This window comes from Dromaius novaehollandiae, chromosome W (assembly GCF_036370855.1).
Source record: "Dromaius novaehollandiae isolate bDroNov1 chromosome W, bDroNov1.hap1, whole genome shotgun sequence".
Taxonomy (NCBI): domain Eukaryota; kingdom Metazoa; phylum Chordata; class Aves; order Casuariiformes; family Dromaiidae; genus Dromaius; species Dromaius novaehollandiae.
The window spans coordinates 52,037,154-52,053,846 of record NC_088130.1 but is presented as its reverse complement, the minus strand read 5'-3'; the positions used below and the strand labels follow the sequence as shown (position 1 = coordinate 52,053,846).

The 16,693-nt window shown below is 39.1% G+C and overlaps 1 protein-coding gene across 1 annotated transcript in view; it reads left to right on the top strand.

The window, feature by feature from the left end:
* The first annotated feature begins 8,483 nt into the window (after positions 1-8,483).
* LOC135324457 (NADH dehydrogenase [ubiquinone] iron-sulfur protein 4, mitochondrial-like) overlaps positions 8,484-16,693 on the top strand; it is a 45,136-nt gene continuing 36,926 nt past the window's right edge. The window contains exon 1 of the mRNA XM_064500899.1: positions 8,484-8,654. Within this exon, the coding sequence (XP_064356969.1) occupies positions 8,569-8,654 (86 nt within the window). The 5' untranslated portion in view covers positions 8,484-8,568. The remainder of the gene's footprint in view (positions 8,655-16,693) is intronic.

The following is a 16,693-nucleotide window of genomic DNA, read 5'->3' as shown; positions in this document are numbered from 1 at the left end:
TAATATCTTAGGATGAGGAAAAATAGAGTGCATCACAGATGCCACTTTGATTAAACCAATAAAAAAAGAGTTCATAGAAAGCTATTTAGAAGTAAAGAAGAGAAAACAGATAATTAATTCTGAATAAGCAATCAGAAGCATATACTCCTAAAAATAAGAGCACATTTTGGAAAAAGTGTGGTGGGCAACCTAAAGCTGCCACTGCCAAGCATCTGAATTAAAAAATATATTCATACAGCCCATAGGCTGACCATAGATTATTTTGAAGAGGGCATAGCATACTTTCACCAATGTAGTGAGTAGAACCAGACAGTTATTCAACATCTTTTCCTATAAATAAGTCAGAAACTTTTTACTGGGAATTTGAAAAATATTCTATTTAAACAATATTCTGCCAATATATAATATTTTGGTAATTTACTTCCATGGAAACAGAATCATTAGTCCTTATGAATTCCAACAGCTGCTCTACAGAAATCATATTATTTTCCTGGCACCATAATCTTTTTTGTAGAAACTAATTTTGTCACCAAAACTAACCTTTCTGGAAGTCCTGATGTATTAAAATGCAGTGATGGTTGTAATCAAAATGTAAAGTACCATTTAGCAGGCTGCATTTTAGCAAAAGATTTTGATCACCTTTGACCAAACACAGAAGGGTGCAAGTGTGGCCACTTGCCAAAAACGCCATGAATGCATGTGTGGCCACTTGCAGTTCTATCACACCAGTGCATAAAGTGAACAGATACAGAGCTTGCAATTCCTTATCCAAAGCACTCAGAGACAAAGCAAGCACAACCCAACTGGGATGCTGCCTTCCTTTTTGTAGTCCCTTGATTTCAGATTCCAGCTGCAATAGGGAAATCTACCTTTTTCTACACGCACAGTCAAAGATAAGAAGACTTGTTGGTAACTGTCATGAATCTTAGCCTCCCAAGTGGCACAATTAAGAGAAAACTTAATTTTCATTTTACAGCAAAGATCCAACGAAGTCTTCACGCTTCTGTAAGAAAATTTGAATATGCAAACTGAGTGAACCAAAAGACCTCAAAAGTCTGGAGGCAAACTACATTTTATTATTTTAAAAGAACTTTTAACCAAACTCATGACATTTTGGGTGCAACTTCTGACTTCTGGCCAGATGGGGTTTGCAATGCTAGGTTTGTGACAGATGAATCAGCCCTCACACAAGTTATACTATGGTCTCCCTTTTGACCAGATGGGGACCTGGGAATTTCCATGGGAGGGGAATCCCAAAACTGCACAGAGCTGAATAAACACTGCCCTTTCCCAGAACACACTAGACAGGGGAGTCTGTTGGGGTAGGCAGGCAGTACGAGAGTCTGCATTCCAGTGAACTCTGAGCAACGCAGTAACTCCTGCAAACACCACAAAGAAAGAGAGCTGAAACCAGCGCTTTCTTCAGCCTGGTCAAGAAAAAGGGAGCAAAATGGCACATAGCTTATGGATTGTTACAGGCAGGAGAAAAAGCAAAATCACTCCTTTAAAATCTCTTGCAAGTTTTGCAGCACAGTGGTCAGATTCTTAATCTCTTCTATGGTTCTGAACCACAAAACACCAAGATCCAATTCAGTTTGCATGGGGTGGAAAAAAAACAGTTGGCCTTCAAGTCCTGTTTACATGAAAGCGAGGTGGGGCTAATTGAAAATTTAGGAAAATAATTCAAAAAACCCCAAACAAAACAGAACTAGCTTGTGGTGTTTACTACCACAGAATATTATCAAACTCGTAAAAAATGCATCTTTCAAAGAAGAACATTTATGGGTAGGAAAAATCTTAATCATTAAGAATATTATTTAGGATTAGAATGTCAGTGTGGAAGACTTAATGTCATCCTTCCCTGCATTTGTCTCAGAAGTACCTGGCAGCGGTGCCAGTGGTACTCTCTGTACTAGAGACAAACTGTTGACAGGAAAGGACCTCAGTCTGATCTAGTATTGCACTGTATTTCCATATTCTGTTCTATATTTCAGTTCTCATAAGGCTATAGCAAATTCTTTTCCTATATATCTTATTGGACAGTCTGGTTGATTCATCAAAATAATTTTTTATTACATAACTTTAATAATTCTCTGCTAATCTCTCGAAACCGTTAAAAAGCCTGTTCCTTCAATGAAACTGGTACCATCTGGAATCCATAGTTGATGCCATTCAAAAAAAGGCAGACCAAACAGAAGAGAGAGAATATTTTAGTCAATTTTTAAAAAACATTCAAACCTCTCTAACAGAATGATGCTACTCTACATAACACCTCTTGTGAAATCTAACTCCAGAATTAGCTTATGAATCCAAATGAAGATCGAATGAGAAAGAGACTGAGCTTTGAATGGCACATAGCAAAGGAAGAGAAAAAGGAAATAAAATCACAAATCAGACAAACAAAATGTTAATTTTAATATAGGTCTATTCCCTTTAAATAAATTAGCAATTGAGCAAGCAATCTCTCCCGTAATTTATTTTTCTAAATTCTCAAATGCATTTATTTTAGCGTGCCTATGTTTTCTTTATTCATAAAGAATTAGAAACCTTAAAATATAAATATTTGAAAAGCAATAACTTCTTTTCAGTAATACACTTAGAAATATTTCCTAATTTTGAATGACAGGGAATTTAAGTTCAGAAAACTGGTACTTTTAGTGCACTAGATGTAATTCTGTGACATAGTGTTTCAGTAGTATTATATATTCACCATTTTAAAGTATTTTTCTTTCATATTAACCAATTTAGGATTTTTTTTTCTTAACACCCATGTATTATTTCACAAAGAACCTAAAATCTCATCACTTGAATTATACTATCACCTGATCATATCCTATCAAAACCATCAGATATATATCTTTATGATGGTTGGCCAGAGAGAATCCTTTTAATTTTGGCAGCATAATTGGAATACCAAGCACGAGCCAGATATACTCTGTCACGACTGGAGAGAACCATTTCGTTAAGTCTTAATTCTCCATGAGCCTCAGGAAAAACTATGAAGGAAGAATGATTATCATTCGCATTTTTTATCAAGGCATATCTGACCTGGACTGCTAAAAGGACCAGAATCTCCAAGAATTGCTCTCGTTTTATTATTCTGACACTTCCACTTACAAATACTCAGGCACACCCAGAATCTTTCAGAAATATTATGAGGAAGCAGATGGCTATAAAAATTCAAAGACTAAAATCTGCTTCACCTCCAGTCTCAAAAAAAAAAAAAAAAAAAAAAAAGTAGAAATTATCCTACAGATGTTAATAATTGTCTGGGGTGGGAGCTGGGGGGGAGTCTGGCTTCTAAGTAAACAATACAAAAAATGACAAAGAGGTCCCTGCTGATGTAAAACAATAAAAGCAGTTTTCTCAGCAGTGTCAGCTTAGCAAGCCTGAGGGTCTGTATTTTAAACCCCAGTGGCCTGACGTCACTCACCCTGATGGTGTGTGTGAAGGATGCTATCTCTCTACGATGACCGACCTGAAAAGTGTTTTCAAAGCCCAGTGGGCTAATGTCACTCACACCGATGGTGGATGGTGGGATCTCTCAGGGTGGCAGCCTGAGGGAAGCGAGCTGCAACACCAGCAGCCTACCATCACTCACTCTGATGGCAGGGGGTCAGCTGGGATTCTTTGGTGGCCTCCCGGGCAATAGTTAAAAAGAAGATTTTGGTTCACATGTCAATGTCTAGCCTGAAAGCAGTGAGTATAAAAAGTGATTTTTTTTTTTTAATTGTAGTTCACAAGTGGCAGCAGTGCAGGCAGGAAGGGGAGTTTCCCTAGGCGGCTGTTTGATTGCATGTGGAACTCACAATGGAGCTGGCGTTGCCTGGTTTTAATTTTTTTCTCCTGTATGAGCTGAGATGTTTCATTCCCCCATATGAAAGGGGCGGGGGGGGGGGGGGGAATTAAATCCAGACAGCTCAAACTGCACTTTAAATTTCATATACAATCAAACAGACTTTAAGAGTATTGTCATATTCCTTACCAACCTGGCTGCCATGTAGAGAACATAAGTAAACACTAAAATCCCTAAATATTACGTCTTTATGCTCAACTTTTAATGCAGAAATTGGCATTTGGGACAAAATCTCCCATTAAATTTATCCTGACACCTAAAGTCTAGTAAGTTTTACAAACGACTATCTAGGAGAAATAATCTTTATTTCACTGCAAATACTCGGGGAAAAAAGTGTAAGCAGAACTGCAGCTGATATTTCATCAGCAAGAGAAATCATTTTGGATAAAATGGAGCCAAAGGAGTCACTCCTTATAAAGTGAGCTCTTAAAAAGATAAAATATATTTTCCAACCTAAAAATTAATATTTTTTAAACTAAGGTCCAATCCTATAAATGCTCATTAATGTAAATAACTGCATATTAAGCTACTTTCATGCTTAAGTACCAGAGGGGTCAGGATCTGAGAATTACCAAGCACTGAAATGAGTTTCCATATGTAAAAGCAATACAACCAACAGCAAAATGGAACTGAGAATATGTAGCCATAACCAGTATAATCAGTTTGCTAGTATGTTGTAGCCCTTTTCACCAGTCATCATCAGTTCTTTGCCTCATTAAACTGTAAAGATCTTTGAGACAGAAACTATTGCTTCCTATATGGCTCTTCTACATCATCCAGAATGAAATGCAACAATTCACAATAATGATACATGCAGGAATATCTGTAGAATCTTGCTATCACTGCTAACAGCAGTTTGTTTCAGACTAGAAAACTATTTGTATCAGAACTGACTTGCTCAGACATAGAGTAAAGCTTGCACAACCTTACTCTTACAAGAAAAAAGTAAAAGGTTAAATTTTCCTCTTGAATTCTCACAATGTGTGCAACTCACATGTGAAGAGAAAACATGACTCTAACTCTGCATAGTTAAGCTAATAAGCTTTCTCATAGAGTGAGACAATAGGAACTGTGAGCATACTGTACAGCACAATAAGTGCTGGCACATGAACTGTTTCAATCTTGAGGGACAGTGTTTCACAGTATATCAGTGACAGAAGACCAGTTTGCAGCCAGAATTATGAATGAAAAGTTTAAGCCTTCATGAAAATACGGACTTAGAATGAATCTTTTGCGGTCACCTCAAAAATTGACTTGTATTGAATTATTTTTGGCATACAGCATTTAACGCTTTATTTTCTAAGACCGTGTATACACACACAAATTGGTTAGTTTAACCTAAGACACAATGATTTAAAAAGATGGTATATTATATGTGTGGATACATTTACATGATTTTAAGCCAACCAGATAAAACATTATATATCCAATTTAAAGTTATATAGGAGTATCTTACAGGTGTGTTTCTAACTCTATTAAAAATTTCCAAACCTAGAAAAAATAATCTCTCTCTCCTTTCTTAGGCACCAGACTGCAAGGGACTGTTGGTGCATATTAATTTCACGGTAAACTGTGTACTTGGAATTGCCACACATGCTGTCTCTGGAGAGCTATGGTTATTTGTCTTGAAATAGTCTCTCGTGCATTTGTGACTACTATACGATAATACTTCAGCAGCAAACACTATGGTTACATTCATGTGAGTAAATAAACAGTCCAGGGACCCTTTTGTACCCCTGATGCAGCTCTGCTTACGTGGCACGGCTCACATCCATGGAGCTAAACTCTTTCCCCTCTCCTCCCCTGCTCCAAAAAAACAATCCAAACCCCGTAATGGCCTCATCCACACTGCTTATTAGGAACAGTCCCAGGCCCATGCGAGTTCCCAGACTGTACTCAGACATTGTTTGGGACAGTGCTAATTGGTCAGGGCCAAAACCGTTCCAGAAACTATTGCTAACAATTAGCACCACGTTCAATCATGTGCACATGCTCAAGCCTATAGTTGCGATGATCTAGCACCAGACGGTCAGCCCCAGCAGCTGCCAAACCCAGCTCCTGATTTTGGCACCCTCTTCTACGGATTCAGTTAATAAAGTGGCAGTTTGGTGCACTACCTCTGTCCTGTCCCCTCTGCCCCAAGTAGAGGTAGCAGGGATAGCAGGAGCTCAAATTCAGCCATGTGAAGCACAAGAGGCATTCACACGCTATCCAAACTGCCCTTTTCCGTCTCCAACAGCGAAAGAAGATGCCAAATACAAAAATCCTGAAAGCTGAATCTACCCCAAGGGCCTTCAGTTGAGCTATGATTATCTGGCAACTGATGGAAACTTCATCAGCTTATCTCAGTTTACAACTAGGCCCTCCAGAGCACATAATCTCACCAAACCACTCTTCACTTGCTGATACCTTTCAACAGCACTAAAATCTTCCTGTTTCCAGCCCACTGCCCTGACATTAAGAGACAAAATGGGAAATTTCTCCTAGCTGAAGGATCACAAAAGGTACAAGTTTAGGTTAGCCGAAGCAAGTCTGAGTTGGTGTGAACAGTTCCTACAACCTTACATCATTCATGCTACCGGAAAAAAGTCTTTGGAAAAGGGAGCTAAAAAACCTTGGATTTCCTGAGAAATATATGCACTATGTCTATCTTCATGTGATTGATGTTTTTTAGTGAAAGATAATATACATTATTAGGCTGATAACTGATACAGTAGAAAAAAATCTGAAAAACTTTGCAGAAGCTTTTCAAGTCTTTCTCTCAAAACACTTGAAGAAAAACTGTTGAGCTCAAAAGTTCAGAGGGAGTTTCCACCTATGTTTAATAAAAGGTATCACCTCCCCACATCAGCTGGTTCATCAAGAAACAAGATTACTCCTGTAAGAGGAAAGCTTTCTTTCTACATCTGACCCCGATCATATTCACTGATAATTGAAAAATGAATTTTAAAAATTCCTAACCATTAAAGCACCGAATTTCCAAACCACTGTTCTTAATGTGTATTTTTATTATGCTGCCCAGAATGATTTTTCATTTTTGTTCTGCAGCAGTGCTATGTTTTGAAAGGGAAAACAATGTATTTCTTTCATTTCCCCCAAGTTCAGAAATATTTGAAGGGAACAAAGCATAGAAAATTGTATCTTTGACAGTGGAAAGTTCTAACAGGAGGGTTTACAACAGAAAGTGTGTTGCAGCCTTTGCCCAATACAAACACTATGAAATAATGACTCTAGGTCTGACATTTAATCAGAATTATATAATACAAGTTTGTTGCTTGTTTGCTCTCACTGGAAATTAATGTTCTGCTGATTTGATAACTGCAGAAAACATTCGTTGAAAGGTTAGCTTTTCATTGGAACTATTATTGTTCTAACGTCCTTTGTTCAGGGCAGGAAAAAGTAGAATTTACTTGCTTCTATAGAATTTTTGTATCTGAGGCTGTCAAACTATACTGTCAAAACAGAGTATTGGCTAGTGTCTCCTGGAGCAACTCTGAAACAGTCAGTCAAACTAGCATCTCCTTTAGCAGGAATTTAACAACTTTTTAAACAAAATTCTAAACATTTTTAAATTTTCCAGTAAGAATTAGGCTGAAACTTTAGTATTTTTCAAAACGTGAACAGATTTTAATATCAAAAATAATTAACATTAAGAATACAGACTTTTTTTTAAAATAACAGTAACTTTTCTGTCCTTGAGGATATTACAGATCCCACTATAACACTGTGCTCTAGCACTACACATATTCCCAGAAACTTTTGAGGTTTTGGCACCGAACACAAGAGTATTTGACTTTTCATTTATAGCAATCTGTCTTCTTTAAACAAGAACACAGCACTGTGTTGCTTCTAACATGTAAGTACTGTTATTTGCTTCCCTTTTACAGTCAATGTGTTAAAAATACGAATCCACTTTCAGAGAACAGTGGTCTTACTGGCATTCCTTGTTTGAACATAGGAAATATGCCTAGAATTGGTTTAAAATCAACACGGAGCTCCTAAAAGTATCACAGTACGTCAGACACTTCTGTTAGTGAACTGAGAATGTGAGTGTATTTTATACGGTAAACCCGAGAAATACGTTAAAAAACGCTTCTGTGCCTATTTTCAATGCTATTGCAAAAAGACACATCAAGGCTATGGGTTGTGGGTTTTTTGCATGAAGGAATGTGCTATTTTCTGTGAGAAAAACAACGAGAGAGAATGGGGACAATAATATCCTCATCGCAGTCTGAGCAACTTGTCGCGCTTGTGTGTCGCAATACGACAGGATCCAGGTTTTTGGGGGCAGCGGGATGTAGCGGCCGCGGTCACTCGCCGGCTTTACCGCCGGCCCCTGCTCTGGACTAGCGGCACGCGTGACACCGCGCGGGGCAGGGCCGCGGCAGACCCGCCGCTGGGCCCGTGCCCTTCCTCGGCGCCGAGGCCGCGGCTCGGCGGCCTCCCCTCAGGCCTGGGGCCGCCGGGAGGCTGCGCGAGCGGCGCCCCCGCCTCGGGCCTGCGGCGACGGGGACCGGCAATCCGCCGCCCGGCGCCGCCGCCCGGCCCTCGCCGCCCCCGCCGCCCCGCTCCCGCTGCCGCTCCTTCCCGCCCGCCCTCCGCGCTCCGTCCGCGCCGCCCCCCTCCCCTTCGCTCGCCTTCGCGTTTCCTGTCTGGGCGGAGGAGGTTTGGCCCTGCGACGCCGCCGTTCCCCAGCGGCGGCGGTAACCGTCATGGCGGCGGCTCTCTCAATGTCAGCGGCTCTGAGGCACCTTGTTGCGGTGAGCGGGGCCGCCGCGGCCCGCCGGACTCCGGCCAGGTAACGGGGACCGCGGGCTCTCCACCGTCCTGCCGGGCGGCCCCGCGGCAGGGGGCAGCCCGGCGGCTGCGGCCCGCGGGGCGGCCGCTCGTCCGAGGAGCCTGACCGGGGCCTAGGGCTGCGCCTGGGGCACGGCCCCGCCGCGAGCGGGGGGACAAGGCCGCGCTGCGAGCGGGCCCCCGCCGAGGCCCTCCTCCGAGCTCCTGTGTACCAGCGGGCCGTGCCACTGCGTACTTTCTGCCCCGCTCTGACCGCCCGCCCGGCGTCCTTGTGGCGCCCGGAGGCCGGGAGCTGCTCGAAACAGCAAGAAAGCCCCGCCGTGCCCGGCGTCGGTGGGCAGTGCTCGCCTGCTCCGCCGCGAGGGAGCCGGGGAGAGCGATGGCCCTTCCACCACCACCGCGGTCTTCCCGGAGATCTGTTCCCCTTCTCCGTTTGCCCTCTTCCATACCCTGTCCCTTTTCCTCTTATTTTCCTCTCCAAGATTTGTTACTTCTTTTCAGAGGCTGTGCAGCTGCTCCTTCACTGACTCTGGAGGTGTGTGCATGCGCTTTCTTCTGTGCACATCACAGGGCTGAAGCATTTGTCAGACTGCCTTTTCCACTTGTCAGGAGAAAAAAATATACTTCAGTACAATTTACTATAATTTGGAGCTTTTGTTTTTCCTTACTAGTTAAATCTTTAAATGTCAATCTGAGTAAAAGATCATTTCTGCAATTCTTCAAATCTCTTTGTGTTTATATATATGTAAATATATGTGCAGAAAACTATATGGACACATATATAAGAAGAAAGAAAAACATGATCTTGGCTATACTAACTTTTTGTACTCATTTTATGCTCTGACTGTCCCACTGGTTACTGCTGCACCTTCATGAAATGGTACCTGTTTTCAGTGCTTGAAATTAATTCTCAGTTTGATAAAAAGGCTTTGGAATCTGTGGATATCGCAGGATGACAGATTAGTTGAGGTTGGAAGGGACCTCTGGAGATCATCTCGACCAACACCCCTGCCCAAGCAGGATCACCTAGAACATGTTATGATATGAGTTTAGGAATTTCTCTATGCTAATATAGAAACTTCCTGTTCATGTTTGACTGCTTGTTTCTGCTTTCCTTTTAGTCCTTTGTGGTGTTGACATAACTGTGCCATATGGTAAATGAGATCAATGAACTGATTCAGGTTAAAAATAATTTTGTATGTTCATTTTAAAGTTTTACCACGTTACTTCTAAATAGTTATTCCAGAACAAATAGTGGGATACAGGAGGAGTGGGAATGAACAGCATGGAGGCATGACGCAGGGACTTTTAAGTTGGTGGTGCTTCCAAGAATAAGACCTTTGAAACGGTACCCAGGGTTCCTTGCCTGCCCCAGAAGGAGACAGTAATATTAGTTAGAGATATTTGCTTGAGGGGATTTGAACTTGTGTTTCATGTTCCTCAGGAGAGTTGCCAATTTGCAGATTTCTTGGAGGAGAAGTGGAGAGGAGCACTATGAGTCCCTCCTGTTTAAGGTTTTATACGTTTTTGCCATCTTTGCGTGTTGGACAAGGAATAATAAAATTTTCCTTGGAACCAGGAAAAGATGATTCAGAATAAGATAGATAGTGGTTTTGGCACTATGAAGGAACAGCCAAGGTTGTGATCCATTGAATATTTTTTTTGTAAAAGAATTAATTGTTTACTTGATGAAGTAGGCACTGAAACTTTCATCTTTCCTCTTCTAAGTTAGTGTTTTATACTAAAAATGTTGTTATTGTAACCTCTGTACTTGGAAGAGAGGATCAAGGTACATGACTTCAGAACGGCATTCATGACTAACTGTTGAAATGAAGATGTCTGCTTGCACCTCACAGGGAGGTAATAAAATTATGTGGAGGTGCAAGATGGAGAGTGGATCTTTTTGTTCTGCTCTTCCTATTGCTTCTTGTAAGCAGCTGCTTGTTTATTAGCCTTTGTGGATATCTTTCTTATGTACCTTATCCTTTGTATTTTACTAGAAGTCTAGATTTTTCCAATATCATGAATTTCAGTAAACAGGAGGTGCTTCAAAGCTAGGCACACAGTGTTGCAATATTGTAAGTCTCATTTCCAGCTCTACCTAATGTTCTGTGCTGCATCTTGCATCTCATTTTGTGAAAGGGAGATAAAGGAACTATCCTACCTCACAGAATTATAAATTGTCTTATAAAACAAACTGCTTAGGCTTGTTTTCCAGTTGCAAGGATAAACAACCATCTAAAAGCCTACTTTGAGACGTCAATGACTGGGAGCATATCTTGCACCTGGGTTTATAGATCTTGCGATCTTGGTTTCCTTTCAGGAGGCATTTTGACAGATACAGTTTGGTACAAGTAGCTTCTTTGTTACAGCAAATTTAGAGTATATTAATACAGTATTTGTCTGTCTAATTAAATATGGGAGTAATCCATATATTTGTCAATATATAGAAAGAATGTACTATACATATATGCTAGATAAGAACATCTACATTTACTTTAGGATTCAGGTCTAATTAGAATTACTAAGAATAAAAGGTAATGCTGCTGTTCAGAGATGACTGAATAAGATGCTGAAGTTGTCAACAGTGAGGGCATTTGGATGAATTTTCTGTCACTTTAGCACTTTTGTTTATTCAGTTTCAGAATAAGGTTTGATCTAGTTTGATGTGGCTTTGGTAAATTACAGATTCATGTTTGCCTAAATTATCATACTGGAGTAATGTAACTTATCGTTTGAGCATTGTGGAATTAAAGTTAAAAACTTCAAGTAATGGTTTTATTTGCAGTGGGTTTTGCAATTTTTTTGCATGTCAGACTTCTGATAGTTATCTGATTTTTGGAACTTCAATTACAGAGTAATATGGCTGCCATCTGATTTTTGAAAACTTCCCGAAATCTCTCTTCAGTAGTCACAAGAGAGAGTCTACTCTGATTTCCATGAGTTATATTTGATTCTTATGGATATTATGACTTTCTCCGAGGAAGAGACTACATTTACCAGTGCATGTTTAAGCACTTTAAAACATACTTTCCCAAGTTGCTTGATGATTCTCAACAGATGACTAAACACAATGAGGAAGTAAATATTCAGCCCTGAGTTAACAGAATGTGCAGCAGTATTTCGATACCTTTAGGAAGGAAGTTCAGTGTGCCTAGCTCTGAACTGAAGCAGCAGTCACCTGAGTCTACCATTCGTATGGTTAGTGGTGAGCCAAATAGACTGTTGGCAAGTGGCTTGAGCTGGTCCGATAGGCAGTTCAACTTTCTGTATGTTGCTTAGATCACAGTTTTGAAGAAGAACACTTCTGTGTTGTAAGATCTGTCAAGGTTTCAGGAGCTTGAAAGTATGTTAAACATGCTTTTCCAAGCTTTTCCAAGTTCAGTCTTTTCAGGAAGAAAGATGCACCTTGTTCGTCTGTCCTACCTAATTACTTCCAATTTTATGAGCCAAAATTTGATTAAAGGGGGTAATTTAAATAATGCAGGTAAATTCCCACAAGAGTCACATGATTAGGAGACAAGTAGATATAAATGTCTTCATCTTGGGAAAGGTTGTGTTGTCACTTGCATTATAGAATCTAGGTAGGTGGAGTTGGGAAAAGAGAACTTAAGTGATCCCTATTTGAAGAACAAGCAAATTTCTGCTGAATCTGAGAATTGGCCATTCATTCCAAAACCACTTAGTATTTCTTAGAATTACTTTGTTTTCTGGGATATTGCAGTCAGGATACAAAAATATAAATTTCTATTCATTTTGGTTGTTTATAGGGGGGAAAAAAACTTCTAAAATATATATTCATCTTGAATTTTACTGTCATCTTAATTCTTTTTAATACATATCAGACAAAGCACAGTGTTGAATCAGATTATACTATTACACAATAGTACAACTGTGAACTGAAATGCAGAGTAACGCTCCAGGGAGTTTCTTAGTCGTAAGATTGCTGGAGTGACATGGAGCTATGGAACAAATTCAAGGTGAAAGATGTGGCGAGACAAACTGACATAGCAAAGGGAGGAAAAGATGAAATGCACTGCAGTTCTTACAGTTAATGAGGATAAGTATAAAAACAAGACTCCAGGTAGCAGTGTTTGTCTGAACTTACAGATAGGCTGAAGCTGTAGTTTGGGGGAAGTAGATGTTTCATATATCTTGTTGTGTAAGTCATTTAAAACACATTCGCTTTGACTCCACCCACACTGTTCAAATAATGACTGCGTGGATAGGAGAAGGTCTAGCAGCCAAATCTTGCACGTTCACTGTGACTGAAAACATGGTCGGTGGTTATGTTTTTATTGTCACTTGTCTCTTGAACAATGATCTGGTCTTTGTTTCTCATGAAGGAAGGACCTCTTGCTCCATCAGTTTTGCATGCTTTGAGGGAGCAAGGAAGAAGTTTCTGACAATGAAGGGGCAGCTTGAGTCCTTTTACAGTACTTTATGTAGGATCTCAGATTATTAGTTCATCCCTACTTGTTTTGGTCCTGTAAGATCTGACTGAGGCCAACAGCATATTGGTTTAGTCATGACTGGTGTGTCATTCATGGATATGCACCTTTATTACGAGGTCATAGTGTCTTTGGCAAACCACAGTAGTGTTTTTGTTTCCTTGCTTTTTGTTTCCCTGTTTGGCTTTATGGGCGGTAAGATGTCCGACTACTCCTTGTTTCCTTTAGAATGGAAAGAAAAAGCTTTGGAAAGAAGGAAATGTTAGGTGTAAAGAAACATTGGAACATTAGAATATTGCTGTCAAAATGAGAATTGCTGCCTCAGCTGAGAAAAATATCGGATTCTGTTGGAATATGTAGAACCTAGGATGAGAAATGAAAAACTGAAAAATACCATGTATCATATAGTTTAGTGTTCTTTTCATGCTCAACCTGTGTCTTCTAGTGAGCTAAAATCAAGATCATTCTTGTATTCAGTGTTATATGGGATTTCCATAATGTTTCTTAAAGTTCAGGTAGATTCACTGTCAGTCTAGGTGAGGAACAGGGCAGGTAGAAGGAGTGAAAGTAAGAGGGTCAGAAGGAGAAAAGAGGTTGGAACAGCCAAAGTTTGAGAAGGGGGGGGGAGGGAGAGATGTGTTGCTCTAGAAATGTCTGTCTTTCTAATGTAATTACAGAAAAGTAAATAGAGCAGGAGGTGATGACAGCAAAATGTTCCTGATGAGACTTCTTAAATTGCTGTTCATTGTTGGGCATGTAACTTGGAGCGGCTTATTTTAATTGCATCTAGTTCCTTCCCTTTTGGAATTAGAAACCTAAAATACCCAAATGGGGAGGATGACAGACAGCATTTTTAGCTAGAGAAGGTTTAATGAAGAGAAGTACAAAGATGTTTAAGGTATGCTTGTACTGAAAGATAACTTTAGTAAATAAGCTAGTGCTCACTTCTGCACTAAAACAACTGAAAGGTTTTCTCACCAGCCTGTGGCAACTAATGGTTCTAGGCTGAGAACTGCTCGTCACTTATCTAAAGTTTGGTATATCTTTAAAAAAGCATTATTGCATGCTAGAGTAACTTGTCTTCTAAATCTGCTGATCTGAAAATTTAAAGGACAGCGGAGATTAAAAATAAAGTAGGACTGAAGGCTGAAGTTCATTGGCACTCATATTCTAAACCAAAAAGACATCTTTCCCCTTAGTTGACTAAACAGTTTAAACTAGGTTCTGACATTGCATTTGAAAATTACACTTCTTTTGGTTTAAAAAAAAATCTTTTATGTCAGTATTTCCTATTACCAAATATGTGGTATGTTTAAGTTTGAAAGTAATGTGTTTATATGGCTTGTTACAAGTAATCTCAAAATTTAATTAATACCGTCTATCTCAATAGCATGCTTCTGTGGCCTTTCACTTGCAACTAATCACAACCAAAAACAGTATCTAGTATTTTGGGGAGGGGGGAATAAGTACAGATCAAATCAGCCGTAGGAATTACTAGACCAATATATTGATATAAGTCTCTGCCTTGACACTGCGGGTAATCTCACCCATTGGTATGTTAAGCACATGTTGATGAATGGTAAGTGTGGACTTTTTACAGTCAACTTAGTCTCTTAAAACTTTTGGCTGCATTTTCAATTTTGAACTTTGTTTTTGCTGATGTCTTTGTATAACTTACCCTATGGACAAATCATCTATTTAGTATAGTAATGATTTCTAATTATCCACAAACTTGTAACTGTTTCTGTCATTTTTTTTAAATGGATCTATGAACTTTAAGAATGCTTCAAAACAGTGTTATGCCTAAGGTAAATTTTTGGAGATACAAAAACAAGGTTTCTACTTAATCCTATTTGGGAGTAGCATGTAGTCTTTTATAGTATGCTTTGTGCTGATTAGTGTTAAGATCTTCAAGTACAGATATTTTCCTGCATCACAAACTGTGCATTCATGGTTCTTTAAAAATGAACCAGGTTTGTTTGCACCTTTTTTCTATTGCCATAAAGCCTGAAATTAAACTTGTACTGTTCTGAGGAAAATTGGAAAAGAAAGATATCCCCCTCCCCAGCAGCTGTTGATTTTCCTTTGTTGACCAAATTGACTGTTTTAAGAAAGAAAAATTACATGTATTGGAACGCTGAGAAGCTTACGTAGTTAGCAGGGAAGCTTGAACCTACTCATAAATAGCTTTTAAAGTTGTTCTGGCTTCTGTTTTTTTTAAAAAACCCTCTTTTTTATACTAACAGTTTCAGTAAATTTGTATAATCCTTCAGAGCTTATTTTTATATTTTTTCCATGTATATGTTTTCATTCACATGAGAATGATGCAGTGAATTACAATATGCTTTTTAAAATTTTGGTTTCTTGTAAGAAACTAGAATTGAGTGTGTTACGAAGTATATGACCAAACTGTCTTGAGATCACATCAGTTATTGTTTTTAGTAAGAGATGCTACTAGGCTAGCAGGAGACAAGCTGAATAGTTAACATCGTTGTCTTAATAGTGCAATTGACGTTGTAAGATAGAAAGTGACGTTTTGTTACAGAGCTGTCCGGCAAATTTTTCCTAAGAAATGAACTGTGTGCTTTTGTCTGAGTTTCAAAGTGTGGTTGTTTCTTCTTGAGAGTATTACAGTATATTTAGATACCGTTTTGTTAACAAGCCACTTTCTAGCTGCAGTAATTTGTGTTTGTCTTAGTCTCCCCTTGACCTGTATCTGATGTTGAGGAAGTAAATTAACTTTTGAGTAAACTAGACAGACTGTAGGCAGCTCCAGAATGTGTGTGGGCAAACACTTCTTGCAGCTGCTTATTCTTGTAGTGTTAATATGGAAGATTTTATGAAGGGCTTCAATTAGTTATGGTTTCAAAATCAGATTTGATGTATTTTACATAAAACAATTGAAGACCTTGCTTTTATGAGTTTATACTCAACATGCTTATGTTTTTTCTTTTTGTCATTTGCTATCAGTCTAAATAATGGCCTACCATGTTGGTGATGCCATTTGTATTAATGTCCAAAAATAAAATTTCATTGCAGAGAATAATCATTTTAAATTTTTCCTCATTTCCACCTATTTCAATAGTTTTAATTATTTGAGATTTTAATGGAGATCTTAATTTGTTTCCTCTGTATAAAAAAAGATTGAGACATCTTAACTTATTAATGTTCAGAAATACCCTTCTTGATTATAAAATTAGAGATATTTTAGCTATTTAAAGACCCAGCCATAAACAAGTGGCTTGCTACTTTCAGTAGAACCATTGTCTTTTCAAATTAAGAAAAAAAATAGAGCTGGTCTTCATGCAGTAGTTTTGACTAGTCTATCTTGTATTCAGGGAGTATTTGTATGTTCTGCATAAGTTATCTGAAGGGAAATTTTGCAGCAGTTGTGTTCTGTCATATGTCAGTGTTGATTGTGCCTAACAGGAGAAAGAGACAAATAATCTGAATGTTGTCTGAACTGGAATTCAAGAATAAGTTTTATATCTTAAGCACTAGTTTTGCCTTAAGGGTTTATTCCACTTTAGAAAGGAGTGAGCAACAGCAAGACTGGTAGTCTCCTTTCAGAGAGCTGATAGCTGCTCAG